Here is a 15,455-nt window from a genome sequence, read left to right as displayed (position 1 = left end):
CTGATTCTCCTAGAGCTCTGGCATCCCACTGGCGTATTCCACTGTGCAGACTGATGTAAAGTAACTATTCAGTTCCTCTGCCATTTCTTTGTTTCCTATTATTACTTCTCCAGCCACATTTTCCAGTGGACCAATGTCTATTTTTGCCTCTCTCTCACCTTTTCTCTATTGAAAAGAACTCTTCCTATCTCCTTTATGTTACTCGCTCGCTTGCACTCATACTTCATCTTTCCCCACCTTATTGCTTTTTAATTGTCTTCTGCTCGCTTTTAAAGGCTTCCCAATCCTCTGGCTTCCCAGTAATCCTCACCAATTTGTATGCTTTTTATTTTGCTTTTATGCTGTCCTTGACTTCTCTTGTCAGCCGTGGATGGCTTGACCTCCCCTTGGCATGTTTCCTCCTCCTAGGGACGAATCTCTGATGTGCCGCCCGAATAACCCCCCACAACTCCTGCCATTGCTGTTCCACTTTCCTCCGTGCAAGGCTCCTTTTCCAATCAGTTTTGGCCAGCTCCTCCCTCATGTCTGTGTAGTTACCCTTATGTAATTGTAATACTGTACCGTTATATCTTATTGCAGCTTCTCCCTCTCAAACCGCAGGGTAAATTCTATCATATTGTGGTCAAATGCTCCCCAAGGGTTCCTTCACCTTAAGTTCCCTAATCAAGTCTGCCTCATTACACGTCATCAGATCCAGAATTGCCTGTTGCCTGTTCCCTAGTAGGCTCTGTCACAAGCTGCTCCAAAAAAACATCTCTTAGACATTCCACAAATTCCTTTTCTTGAGATCGACTCCCAACCTGATTTTTCCAGTCCACCTGCATATAGAAGTCCCCCATGATTATTGTAATATTGCCTTTTTTACATGCCTTTTCCATCTCCTGATTTACTTTCTGCCCCGCATCCTGACTACTGCTAGGGGGCCTGTACATTATTCTCATCAGTCGTTTTACCTGTGCGATTCCTGAATTCGACCCACACAGATTCTATGTCTTTGGATCCTATATCGCTCCTTGCTATCAATTTAACTTCATTCCTTACTAACCATGCAACCTGCCCCCTTTGCCCATCTGCCTGTCCTTTCAAAAAGACACATATCCTTGGATATTTAGATGCCAGCCCTGATCCCTTTTCAGCCACGTCTCTGTGATGCCTACAACATTGTACCGGCTAATTTCAATGTGTTTTACAGGCTCATTGTTTCGTATACTGCACGCATTAGGTACAACACTCTCAATCCTGCATTGACCACCTCCCTTCTCGCACTTGTCAACTTTTTTGCTCTGCCTGAGGGTGATGATGTTCTCTTATTTTGGTTCTCTATTTCTCCTTCAGTTATTGCACCATCTAAGCTAACATTCTGGTTCCCACCCCCCTGCCATGCTAGTTTAAATCATCCCCAGTGACTCTAGCAAATCTCCCAGCCAAGATAAAGGTACTCCACCAGTTTAGATGCAACGCGTCTTTCTTGTACAAGTCCCACCTGCCCCGGAAAAGATTCCAATGATCCAGAAATCTGAAACCCTCCCTCCAACACCACCAAGATGCTCAAACTTCTGATTTCCTTGCTTAACCATGCAGCTACCCTTGCCTGAAGTTGCTGTAGCGTAAAGATGAGCACAATTAACCTCTCAATTACTTTGACAACAAATATTGTCCAGTATAACTTTGCATTTGCCACTGCATCTTGGTAGCCCATATCACACTTTGATACACTTGTGCATGGCATTGGTTACACGTGCGTCATACTTCAAAATTAATCAACAGTGCCCAAGTTCCTTTCAGGAACAGAAAGTAATAAGTGCATACAAAAAGGTACAGATAACAAAGCCCAACTTTCAACACAGTTCTGTCCACGTGGAGTTCGTACATTCTCCCCGTGTCTGCGTCTAACCTCCCACAACCCAAAAATATGTGCAGGGTAGTTCAATTGGCCACACCAAATTGCCCCTTTATTGGGAAAAAAAAATTGGGTACTCTAAATCAGTGTTCTTCAAAGTCAGGGGCGCGCGGGTGCCAGGAGGGCCGCGGAGCCATTGACTTTTCATAATGCCGGCTGCAAGCGGCCAGGAACATGTCAAAAGAAATTCGGCATCGGTGCACATGCACGATAATCGGTGCGCATACGCACGCACAGTGCGACCGCTATTTTTTTTAAACGGTTGTAGCTTTTTGTTTTACAAGTTCTGTAGTGGTTTTTATTCATTTATTTTATTCATTTCATTTTTATTTTTTTCCATTTATTTTATTCATTTTATTTTTTTTACAAGTTCGGCGGGGGTTTTATTAATTTTTTTCATTTATTTTATTTTTTTTACAAGTTCGGGGGGTGGGGTTTATTCATTTTTTTCATTTATTTTACTCATTTTATTTATTTTTAAAGTTCGGGGGGGTGGGGGGGGGGGTTTATTTGGTAAAACTTTACAAGAAAAAAATTCAGAACTTTGGACAGATGGAGACTCCATGCTTTCCGACACCAGAAGGCTTCACCTTCATCCAACAGGTTCCATTGGAGGAGTGTGTTCGAGGGCCAAAGGGACCCAAAACTATTTCCTCCAGTTTTGTCAGCAGCAAACAAGGTAAGAGAAAATGGTGGGTCGCGCAGGTCTGTCGGCGTGGGTCGCAAAAGTCGGCCGGGTTGGATCCCGAAGGTTGGCCGGTTGGTAAAAATGGGTCCCCGGAGGAATAGTTTGAAGAACACTGCTCTAAATTTAAAAACCTTTCAATACAGTTTATTCAACGCTACATAAAAACTAAATTGAGGGCGCGGTCTACAGGTCATGCTGCCCCCGAAAAGCTGCGTGCCGCAGCGCGTGGCCGCTAACAGCCAGGAGACCCCTCTCCCAGGATCTACCCGGCTTGCTACACCTCGCAAAATCTAAAGCAATCTCACGAGACGTTGCAATGTGAAGCTCATCCATTGTGGGCGGGATCATCTTTTGGCCAAACAGCTAGTTTCACTCTAATATGCAGTTCCCGGAGGTAACCAAGGCATTGGGATCTATCCCCTTCGGGAGTCCTTCGGCGAGTGCCATTCAGTACTGGCCTCCACAAACGAAACAGCATTCGTTGGGTCTCCCAGGTAATTGGAGACCCCCAGGTGTTTGCCCTCTGGGGCAGGATGGTCCCTGGCACTGCTGGTGTCACCCAGTTACCATGGCACTGCCCACCTGGCACCCTGGCAGTGCCACTTGGGGTGCCAGCCGAGCACTGCCAATGTGGCCAGGTGGCACTGTCAGGGGTACTGCCAGCATGCCAGGCTGGCAGTGCCAAGCTGGAATTTTTCACATGGTGGTCACCTGGTCAGGTGTGCACTGCACAGGTGCGGGGGGGGGGGGGGGGGTTTAGGGAACCCCTTATAGTTAATTGAGGCTTGGGGGAAATCAGGAGCTCGAGAAATCGGTGGCGCCCCAGTCTATCACTGCACTGAAGAGTTCCGGCGAGCGGAGCTCCACAGTGCAGAAAACGGGGCTGAGCGTGGCCTTGGGTGCAAGTTCCCTGCTGGGGCCCTGGGGCTGTTTAGCTCACTGGGCTAAATAGCTGGCTTTTAAAGCCGACCCAGGCAGGCCAGCAGCACGGTTCGATTCCCGTAACAGCCTCCCCGAACAGGCGCCGGAATGTGGCGACTAGGGGCTTCTCACAGTAACTTCATTTGAAGCCTACTCGTGACAATAAGCGATTTTCATTTCATTTTCTAACCGGATGGGCGTTAGATAGTGGGCTGTTGCTCAGCGCTGAGCGCCAGGAAATACACGGCTAAACACTCTCGCTATGAGACTCTTGTTAGATCGGGCCCTAGCATGCTGAACTTCAAAATCTAATTAACTTAGTTAACAACCAAAATTGTTAAGCCAGTCAATAAATTCTGAAACTAAGTGGGTAGTGGGGAGAGGTCAATTTGGGAGCGGGTGGAGGCCTCATCCTGTAAGGGAACGGGTTTGGAGGCTTTACTGGTGGCGCCCCTGCCGTTCACGCTGGCTCAGTACTCCGCAAGCCCAGTGGTAGTGGCAGCCCCGAGGGTGTGGGGAACAATGGAGACAGCACATGAGATTGGAGAGGGTGTCAGTGTGGTTACCGATTTGTGACAATCACTGTTTTGTTCCGGGGGGTGCTGGATGGGGGCTTTAGGAGGTTGCAGTGGGCAGGGATTGAGAGATTTGGGGATCTCTTCATTCAGGAGGGTTTCCCGAGCCTGGACGATTTAGAGGAGGAGTTTGAGTTGCCGGGTGGAAACGGGTTTCGGTACCTACAGGTACGGGACTTTGCTGATGTTCTGGCCTTCTCCTCCCTGGTGGCCCGGAGACGGATTTTGCTGGGATGGAGAGACTCGGAAACCCCAGAGTCAGGAGCGTAGGTCAGCGACATGGCGGGGTTTCTCAGGCTGGACAAGATTAAGTTTGCCTTGAAAGGATCAATTCAGCGGTTCACCCAGAGATGGCAGCCGTTCATCAACCTCTTCAAGGAAAATTGAATGTCAGCAGTAAGGGGGGTGGGGGGGAATGGGAGGCATGGTAGTGTAAAACAAGGACAGGGAACTCAGTACACGGGTAATTAGGAAATAGGGCAGGGGTAGCAAGGGACATTGTTTTTGGTTTTTTTTGCGTGTTTCGGCCCGCGCGGTTTTTTAAGGAATGTTAAAGTGTTAAACTGTAAACTGTGAAAAGTACAAATGCTTCAATAAAATATTTTCTTAAAAAAAAATCCCGAAGCTTTGATAAGACTTAACCAAAGGATACAAACATAAAGTACAGCCATGAAGAAGTGAGGGATCACCCCAATGTGAGCTCGTTTTTTCTTTTTAGGTTCTGTAGCTGTCCAATACAATGCATCCAAAATATCTTGTCCGAAGGAAGAAAAAAGGCGATCTGCTACCTACAGAATAATCAGATTGCTGTATTATTAATGGAATGTTCTCTAAAGTCATCCAATCCCAGTAAAAAAATACATCAAATATTTGTCACACAATGAATATGTTTTGTACGCGGTTTCAGTTTTTATAAATACTAATGAAAAGTGACACAGGTGTTTAACTGGATCTAAATCATTTCAATGGGATGAACATATGCAAGGCTAAATGACAGCAAATAAAACATATCAGTAGTTGGTGAAAGTAAATAATAGGTGGATAAGGTATAGGTTCAATGCAGATATATTGTAGCAATTTATTTAAGCGGCATACAATAAAAATAGGTTGAGAACTTAGGAGGATGTGGAAGAGACACTGCATTGCGAATGTTAATAGGTGCACAAGTCGATGGTTATGTCTTTCAGAATGGTTGCAAAATAGGTAATAGAGAGGTTAACCAAATCTGAGAGAGAGAGAGAGAGAGAGAGAGAGAGAGAGAGTGAAAGGCAGGAAAAAGAGAGAATGTGTGGTGAAAGCCAGCGGAAGAGCTGTCAGAGCGGGAGAATGCAAGGCAGGGCAGGAGAGAAAAGAGGAAGAGAGAAAGAGACAGAGAATGGACAGGAGCGAGAGTGAAAAAACAGGATGGGGGATGCAGGAGAGGGAGAAAAAAAAAGAGAGGGAGTGGAGAAGCAGAGAGAGATATAAAGGATAGAGTGAAAATGAAAAAAATGTGGAGGGAGAACTTTTAGATTTTAACAGGGTTTCGGCTGCCCTGGGCTCCCCAGCTGCTTCTCCCCTGTTGTTATGCTCCAACTCGATGTTCTCCAATCACCATGTACCTTTTTGCACATAGACAGAAATAGGTAATATAATTCAGTTTTTTGGAAGATTGATTGCAATCAAATAAACGGAGGACAAGTCCATAGCACTGGAAAATTGCAAGGTGTTTTGCTAATGTCACAATTCAATGGAGCTACAGCTATGTGCGTGTTTTATATAACATTTTGAAACTAAAAAATTAAGAATATTAGTAATGTAACAGGCTTAGAAGGATGCAAAAGGGGTGGGGGAGTTGCATTATTGGTGAAGGAGAATATTACAGCTGCGCTGAGGGAGGACACCTTGGAGGGTTCAGGCAGCGAGGCAAATGGGTAGAGCTCTGGAATAGGAATTGTCACAAATGTTGGGGGTTTACTACAGACCTCCTCACAACCAGCAGGAGATAGAGGAGCAGATATACAGACAAATCTCTGAAAGATGCATCAATACTAGGGTTGTTGTGGTGGGTGATTTTAACTTTCCCTATATTGACTGGGACACACTTACTGCTGGAGGCATGGATGGAGCAGAATTAGTAAGGAGCGTCCAGGAGGGTTTCTTGAAACAATATGAAAATAGTCCAACTCGGGAAGGGGCCATATTAGACCTGGTGCTGGGAAATGAGCCCGGCCAGGTGTTTGAAGTTTCAGTAGGAGATAATTTTGGGAACAGTGATCATAATTCTGTAAGTTTTAAGCTGCTTTTGGAAGAAGAACAAGAGTGGTCCTCAGGTGAAGGTGTTAGACTTGGGGATGGCTAATTGCAACAGCATTAGGCAAAATCGGGAGAGTGTTGACTGGGCGAAGCTGTTTGAGGGAATATCAACACCTGGCATGTGGGAGGCTTTCAAAAGTCAGTTGATTAGAATTCAGGACTGGCATGTGCCTGTGAGGATGAAAGATAAGGGTGGCAAGTTTAGGGAACCCTGGATAACGAGGGATATTATGAACCTTGGCAAAAAGAAGATGGAAGCATTTGTAAGGTTTAAAAGGCTTAGGACAAATTAAGTCCTTGAAGAATATAAAGTAGGAAAGAACTTAAGGTAGGAGTTAGGAAGGCTAAAAGTGGTCATGAAATGTAACTGGCAAACAGGATTAAGGAAAATCCTAAAGTAATATATACATATGTAGAGCAAGAGAGTAGCTAGAGAAAGGGTTGGTCCATTCAAGGATATTGGAGGGAATCTATGTATGGAACCAGAGGAAATGGGAGAGAAACTAAATTAATATTTTGCCTCAGTATTCACCAAAGAGAAGGGCTTGGTGGATGAGGAGTATAGGGTAGAATGTTTAGATATGCTGAGTCATGTTGATATTAATAAAGAGGTGTTGGGCATCTTAAAAAGCATTAAAGTAGATAAGTCCCCAGGATCTGCTGGGATCTACCCCAGACTGAGGGAGGCAAGGGAGGAAATGGCTGGGGCCGTGACAATAATCTTTGTAACTTCATTGCCTACAAGTGAGGTTCCAGAGGACTACAGAGTAGCCAATGTTGTTCCATTGTTTAAGAAGGGCAGCAGGGATAATCCAGGAAATTATAGGCCTTATGTCAGTGGTTGGGAAATTATTGGAAAAATTCTTAGAGATAGGATTTACTCACATTTGGAAACAAATGGACTTATTAGTGATGAACAGCATCATTTTGTGAAGGGGAGGTCATGCCTCGCTAATTTGATCGAGTTTTCGAGGAAGTGACAAAGATGATGGATGAGGGAAAGGCAGTAGATGTTGTATACATGGACTTCAGTAACGCTTTTGACAAAGTACCTCATGGTAGACTGGTACAAAAGGTGAAGTCACATGGGATCAGAGGAGAGCTGGCATGTTGGCTACAGAACTGGCTTGGGCACAGAAGAGAGAGGGTAGCAGTAAAAGGGTGCTTTTCTGAATGAGAAGCTGTGATTAGCGGTGTTCCAGAGTTCAGTTCTGGGGCCTTTGTTGTTCGTGGTGTATATAAATGATTTGGGAGAAAATGTAGCTGGTCTGATTAGTAAGTTCGCAGACGACACAAAAATTGATGGAGTTGCAGATAGTGAAGAGGATTGTCAGAGGATACAGCAGGATATAAACTGGTTGAAGACTTAGGTGGACAAATGGCAGATGGAGTTTAATCCGGACAAGTGTGCGGTAATGCACTTTGGAAGGTCCAATGCATGTAGGCATTACACAGTAAATGGTAGAACTCTTGCGAGTACTGACAGGCAGAGAGATCTGGGCGTGCATGTCCACCGATCACTGAAAGAAGCAATGCATGTGGATAAGGTGGTCAAGAAGGCATACGGCATGCTGGCCTTCATCAGTCGGGGCACTGAATATAAAAATTGGCAAGTCAATGTTGCAGCTATACAGGGTCTTGATTCAGCCTCATTTGGAATATTGTGTACAATTCTTGTCGCCACTCTATCAGAAGGATGTGGATGCTTTGGAGTGGGTACAGAAGCGGTTTACTAGGATGTTGCCTGATATGGAGGGAATTAGCTATAAGGAGAGGTTCGATAAACTCGGTCTGTTCTCACTGGAACGACCGAGATTGAGAGGCGACTTGATAGCTGTCGACAAGATTATGAGTGGCATGGACAGAGTGGATAGTCAGATGCTCTTTCCTCGGCTAGGAGAGTCAAGTACTAGGGGCGCATAGGTTTAAAGATCGTGGGGAAAAGTTTAGAACTGATGTGCGAGGCGTTTTTTTTAAAAACACAGAGGATGGTAAATATATGGAACGCGCTGCCTGGGGAGGTGGTAGGAGCAGGTACGATAGCGACATTTAAGGGCCATCTAGACAAATATATGAATAGGGTGGGAATGGAAGGATACAGTCTCCGTAAGTGCATACGGGTTTAGATTAGGCAGGTGCCATGGTCGGCGCAGGCTTGGAGGGCTGAAGGGCCTGCTCCTGTGCTGTACTGTGCTTTATTCTGTTTATGTGTCATTTATATCAGGAATACTAAGTCGAAATGTGTAACTAAAACAAATGAATACCTTGTTGGTTTCAGCATAAGCAACATACCTTGCTCTGCTCAGTCTTAATTTCCCTACAAACCGCATAACCAAAATGTCTAAATAAGATTTTTAAACAAATTAATTTTCAATTGTATCAACCTAGCTGGGAAAGTTTTACTTTATCAAGCTTACATACCTCTAACATATTGTAGATGATGTAGAGTTTGATGACAGATTGTCCTCTAATGAGATGGTACATCATGGAATAATCCACGTAGTGCATCATAACAAAGCAGATGATCATTATAACTGCCTTGAGTATGTCACATACCTGAGCAGGTTGTAGCAGTCGTCCGTCACTGAAATAAAATTAAATAATACTTGTTTCCAAGACATTTCACAAACATTTCACAAATTCATTTTTCAGCAATAAGTGAGGTTAGTGAACAGTAACTGTTTACCAAATTAGTGACCTCCTTTTCCAGAGACATGTTGAGATTCTCTCGGCAGAACACCACGTTTCTTTCTAGCACCTGAAGCTAAACTAATGGCCTATAGTTTTCTGGTTTAGCTGTATTTTTGAATATCGGAGGTGCACAAAACTCTTTCTAGTTGATGGGAACAATCTTCGACCTCAGTGAACTGTAAGAAATGTATGAGGCAGTGGTTTGGAAAATATTGGCTTTTTTTAAGCAATGGATGGTGTAGATGAATGCTTATTGGACATCATGGAATAATCCACGTAGTGCATCATAATAATATTATAACTGCCTTGAGTATATCACATGGTTGTAGCAGCCATCAAATTGAAGTTCAAATTCAGTCATTATAGCAAAATTCAATTCTATAAATAGGTTGGCTAATATCAGAAAATTGATCAAAAAAGTTGCTACATTGTTGTAAATATCCAACTGGTTCACTGATATCCTTCAAGAAATTAAACCTGCTGTCCTTTTTCTACCTGGTCAACTCCAGTCCCATATTACATGGTTGACTCTTAATGCCCTCAATGCAGTTCAAGATGAACTACAGGCACAGTGTTGCAAAACCAGCAACTCAAAAGTCAAACCCAGAACCCAGGAACCAAGCCCCTGCCAGTTTTAATATTAGGTAGTTCGGGAAAGTTAGATCAAGGGTTGCTGGGACTACTTGTCGCGCGGTAAAAGACAGGCACGCAAAACTGATAACTATCAGTGTTCCACCATGCCACTGCAGCACATAGCTGAGCAAGTCAGGAAGTTATTTTACTCATCTAAAAAATCCAGCTTTCCAAAATCGTAGTTTTCACATAGCCAGAGGCACTGTACCTGTACAAATACTAATTGATTAATGTCACCTACATTCCAAGAACCAGTTTAAAACCTTATGAAGTTATCCAACCAGTTTTAAAAGTCTTATTTCTTGCATTGTTGTACTTTCTGACACATTCAATGTTAGCATTATCCCTGTGCAACGATGGTAATACAGATCATCTTAAGAACTGAAGGCTGATGCCACATAATCAATAAGCCTCAGTTAGGGTTCTGCAGAATCCCTTGATGGCCTGAAATATCTCGATGTCTCTCTTGACTGTTATCACAGACACAACCATCCGCTTTTTATTTATTGCTTTCTTAAACAAATCTGAAAGCAAATTTTGTTGTCTCTCCCGAATCCAATACCTAACTAGAGAGAGGTTTACCTTGCATCTGGTAAACTAGCTCCACTTTAGTTTAATTTGACTTCAAATATTACAATTTAGCTGCATTGATGTTGTTATTGAATAGGTACTGTTAACGTGGGATGTAATTAAAGTTAAACTACAATGCTCAGCTAGGCTTATATGGTGGCATGCTCGCTGCTGTGTCATTAAGTCATGCATCCAAACCCCACTTGATAGCATGTAATCTAGGTTGATATTTCAATAAAGTAATATGTTAGCACTGCATTGTGGCATGACAATTTTGGAAACGCTAAATCAAAGCCTTTTTTATCTGCCTCGTGGTCAAGGTTCACAATAAATGATCCAATGGCAATTGAGCAGGTGGTTTGAGTGTTTGGACAGTAACCCTTGTCCAACATTCCCAAAACCAGGTTAAGAAGTGATTGTTTTTGTGGAATCTTGTTGTGCATGAATTAGCAGACACATTTACCTAAATAGAAGCACTTAATTTTGTGAAACATTTTGGAGTACCTGGAAGGTGATTTTAACTGCAAGTGCTTTATTTCAAAGTCAATTTTTAGACTTGGTCAAAAAGCACACCTTGAGTCAACAAATAATGAAAAACTTGAATGGGGTAATGAAGGCAAACCAAGCAGTGGGCCAACTGCTGGTTTCCATGGAAGCACATGAACTGAATGGCCTTTTTCATCTGTACGTGGGTCAATGAAGCTAAGGATAAGAACTAACTGAGCGTGGAGTTAAAAGCTACAGTAATTGTAACTTACTAAAGTACATTTCATAACTAAAGTACTTAATTTATTTTTTGTTAAATATGAATAGACCTCCCCACACACCTTGCTCCAAAAGAATAAGCATTTTCTTTTTTCCTCGGCATTTTTAAGCACAGATAATGAAAGTATTTACACAATGGTCAGCTGAACATCTAAATAGTATAGATATTTGATTTGTACTAAAGAGATTGTATTATCTGTTTAAAACTGCTGCCACCCGTCAATATCTAATAGAAGTTTGCCTTAAAATTCTCAACGTGCCACTTTGGAATCTTTTCGATTCACTAAAAGGTGAGCACACTAAACAGAAATGTTTCCAACAATCCTGAAACAGTACTGCAATTTAGTATATATGTACAGATAGAATTTCTAGACGCTTGAATATTTGCAACATAAAAGTTATCCTCAACAATTACTGTAAAGTAACATACATCTTACCTTAAGCCACAACAGGGGAGAGTAATAAATCTCATTAGGGCTAGAAGTACTCTCAATGGTAACAGAGTAAAGAGATATAGAAAGGCATCCAGGCAAAGAAAGAATCCAAAGAACATCAACTGAAAAAGAACAGATTTTTTTTTAAAAACACAATATTTCATACACAAACTGTACACAGATTACTATGCATTGCAGAACACATTATAAAGTCTCAAAAATATGTAATATGTTCCATTGATACTACAAATCAGCAAACAAAAGCTCAAATTGTGTGTATATTCCTTTTTGGACTGATTTCAGTGCCACTGAAGCAATAGAGGTATGTGCAAATTGGAATTATGATGCTTCAATCACTCTTTACAAAAGGGAAACAACAGTTGCAGTAAACCAGATATAATATTTGGGGGAGTGGAGGGAAGGAAAAAGAGTCAAATTCATGCATTGATTGGTCCATTCATGAAGTCAAGTATGCAAGTCATTTTGCACAAAAGTCGCTTACACAGCTTTGTCGGACTGGAATTTATTCTCCACATATTAAGATCGGTTGATTGCTAAAGAGGATAGGGCACAAGGATAACTGCATTTGCAGAAGACTCCAAAAGGTTACAATTTTGTCTTCAAGATTTTTTTGTCTTGCACATGAATCAAAATTGTGAGGTAACGTTCTACTTCTTCAAATAATGTTCCAATTGCTCCAAAATGACAAAAACAGCAGGGGAGTTCAGAAGCTGCATAACTGCAAATTTTCAAAAGAGGACAATTATAGTAAAAAGTGGAAGTGGAACAGCAGCACAAACCTTGTTCGACAGGTGTTACAGAAAGCAAGCTGATACACTGGACTCTGCATTTGACTTCCAAACAAGGCAAGAGATCTGAATTTCTGATCAGGCAAAAATAATTACATCCTAGCTCAATGCACAAGAAACATGATGTTGCATGGATCCATCATGAGCCCAACTTTATCTGACATTTCTTCACTAGGGATTCTGAAGAACCACTTAGAAGTTGTGCTGAAAGGGTCATTTGCTGTTGATGATATCAGTGTCTAAAAGGAAATGAAAAATAATCTAACCTGGTTTGCAGATATACTTTGCTACAGATTCAATTGTTAACCAGGTGATTGAAAACGGGAAAAAAAAAATTAATTTCCTCAAAGTTTTCCCATTTCAGTAGTTTGCTCCAAAATTACAGCAGAGGAGAGAGGCCTAGAAGGAAATAACCCACTTGCAGCTAATATCAGAACTGTTTTCCTCCATCTGAAATACTTAATTTAGGAATATGGAAGAAGCTATAATCAAAGAGGACAGAAGTATTCCAATTCCCTTGTTTAATGTTGCACCTGAATACATGGGGGATTATTGAACAGCTTCCAAAATGAAATGTTTTCTAAGTTATAACCAGTTGAGTTTGCAGTTTACAGGGCAGCACGATGGTGCAGTGGTTAGCTCTGCAACCTCACGGCACCGAGGTCCCAGGTTCGATCCCGGCTCTGGTCACTGCCCGTGTAGAGTTTGCACATTCTCCCCGTATTTGCGTGGGTTTAGCCCCTACAACCCAAAGATGTGCCGGGTAGGTGGATTGTCCATGCTAAATTGCCCCTTAATTGGAAAAAAATTATTGGGTACTCTTAAATTTATTTTTAAAAAATAAAAGTTTGCCGTTTTCCATAATGTCGAACAGCTCAAAAATACATACTGAAAGTTTTGGGGCTAACCTTGCAAGTAACAGATCACAAAATCAGACTGAACGATTATTAACAGGTATTTATTGAATTATTTCAGTTTGGGGAAGAATATGGTCTAATTTTCAATTATTGTTGTCTAATGCTGGTATTTTAGATATGCTCCACAATGCCCCCTCCGCTGATTTTTACTGTTTATAAGCAGAGCAAGTCATTGTCAGTCAGCCAAGAATTTAAACTAGTAATTTTCTAACTCGGGGTTAGACCCGTGGGTGGGCCGCAGCAGTCAGCCGGTTGGTAAAAATAGGTCCCGGGCAAAAAACGTCTTAAAAACATTGAACACAACACCTGGGGCCAGGACAAGAAACCATTCATCTCTATAACCAGATTAAGAAAAGTTAATGAGCAGCAGACAGGTCAAACCAGAAAATACTAATTGTAATCAAGGTCAAATCAGCACAGAAAATGAAAGAAAGAGAGAGCAAGTTTGAATTAAAGGGAGGGATGAAATACATAGAAAGAAAAGTAAAAACAATTTGCTTTGGAAAATGTTACAAATATTAAAATACATTTGAATGTTGAGTTAGGTTTTGGAGGAGGGCAAAAGCTTGAACAAACTGCTAATTTCTGTGATTAGTCAAACATGCACTGCTAGCCAGAAGCAGAAATCCAATTTCCATGTAAATAATGGTGACTGCTGTATTATATCTACTACATAGATCAGGGTCAATAGCTTGACTTAACATTTGTTTCAAGTGACATTTGCTTCTTCTAGTAAACAATACAGTCCATGGCCACCTTCAATGTATACCAGAAACAAACTCGATCATCTTATTCCTATCAAAGAAAGCCACAACAAAAGACAATTTCAGATAAAAGGTATTATTCTAAAGTGCACAATTCGATGCATCATATATTAAATGCTTTAAAACGCTTCACTAATGCTTTCACAATAAGGAGATCAGCATTCAAAATTCTGAAACTCTTGGAATAAAATCATTTCATTTTGGCCCCAATCTCACGGTCAGCTGTGAGACTGTGACTGGATGGGTGTTGCATGGAGGGGTTTGGGTGGGTCGGCAGGCTATTAATTGTTCAGTAAGTTTACTGTAAAATACATTTCCAGACCTTCTGCTATTAATTACTTTCAACCCAGATCCTAAGCCTGTAATTAACAATGCGAGTATCCTAGAGTAGATTTCTGAGCAAATTCAGGGCATTTAGCTCAAGCCAGCAGGGTCAGGATGCATTCACAGTGGAGTCCAGACAGCATATCTCTCCCCATCGGAAGTTTTAAATTCCTGCGTAAGTACTGCACATGTGCATGCATAAGGATTTCCTCTGAATCCCAAAATGCAATAGCAAACAACATCCTAGAATTTTCCCTTTATTTCATTGGAAGATCTGTGCCTTTCCTCCATATTATGTTATGACACCCTGAACTAATGCACGGCCAATTCCAGCCCTACTTTACCCGGAGTCACAACACAACTGAATTAACCAATACAGTAGTCCCCCTTTATAACGCGGGTGTTGGGGTCCAAGACAGCCACCTGCGTTGTATCCGAGCCGCGGATATCCATGATGGGGGTTTTAAATTTATTTAACAATCTATGCTAGCGCTTCCCATTGTGAGTCTACGGGGGGGCGGGGGGAGAGGTCAGACCCCATAGACTCACAATGGGAAGCGCTAGCATAGATTTTTAAATAAATTTAAAACCCCCATCGTGGATCCAATTAAAATTTCAGCGGCCGGAGAGGGAAGCTGCTCTCTCACTGAAACAATCAGCCGGCCGCTGAAATTGACACTGCCCGCTGCTCTCTCCCTCCAATCCAACTTTTAAGTTTTAATGTTTCTGATTGGAGGGAGAGAGCAGCCGGCAGTGTCAATTTCTTTTTTTTCCCTCCGGCTTGCCCCCTCTCCCCCCACATCCTCCAACTAGACCCCCTCTCCCCCCACATCCTCCAACTAGACCCCTCTCCCCCCACACCCTCCGACTCGCCCCCTCTCCCCCCCAACACCCTCCGGCTCGCCCCCTCTCCCCCCACACCCTCCGGCTCGCCTCCTCTCCCCCCACACCCTCCGGCTCGCCCCCTCTCCCCCCACATCCTCCGGCTCGCCCCCTCCCCACACCCTCCGGCTCGCCCCCTCTCCCCCCACATCCTCCAACTAGACCCCTCTCCCCCCCCCCCCACACCCTCCGGTTCGCCCCCTCTCCCCCCACATCCTCCAACTAGACCCTCTCCCCCCACACCCTCCGGCTCGCCCCCTCTCCCCCCCCAACACCCTCCGGCTCGC

General features: G+C 42.9%; 1 protein-coding gene across 2 annotated transcripts in view; it reads right to left on the bottom strand.

Annotated features, from left to right (window-relative positions):
* tapt1b (transmembrane anterior posterior transformation 1b) overlaps positions 1-15,455 on the bottom strand; it is a 146,902-nt gene that overhangs the window by 95,799 nt on the left and 35,648 nt on the right. For both annotated transcript variants that reach the window (XM_038791563.1, XM_038791564.1), the window contains exons 3-5: positions 11,476-11,594; positions 8,801-8,963; positions 4,737-4,872 (exon numbers count right to left, since the gene is read on the bottom strand). In XM_038791563.1, the coding sequence (XP_038647491.1) occupies positions 4,737-4,872; positions 8,801-8,963; positions 11,476-11,594 (418 nt within the window). The remainder of the gene's footprint in view (positions 1-4,736; positions 4,873-8,800; positions 8,964-11,475; positions 11,595-15,455) is intronic.

The sequence above is a fragment of the Scyliorhinus canicula genome, chromosome 3 (assembly GCF_902713615.1).
Source record: "Scyliorhinus canicula chromosome 3, sScyCan1.1, whole genome shotgun sequence".
Classification (NCBI taxonomy): Eukaryota; Metazoa; Chordata; class Chondrichthyes; order Carcharhiniformes; family Scyliorhinidae; genus Scyliorhinus; species Scyliorhinus canicula.
The sequence above is the reverse complement of the archived record's forward strand: the minus strand, read 5'-3'. Positions and strand labels throughout refer to the sequence as shown.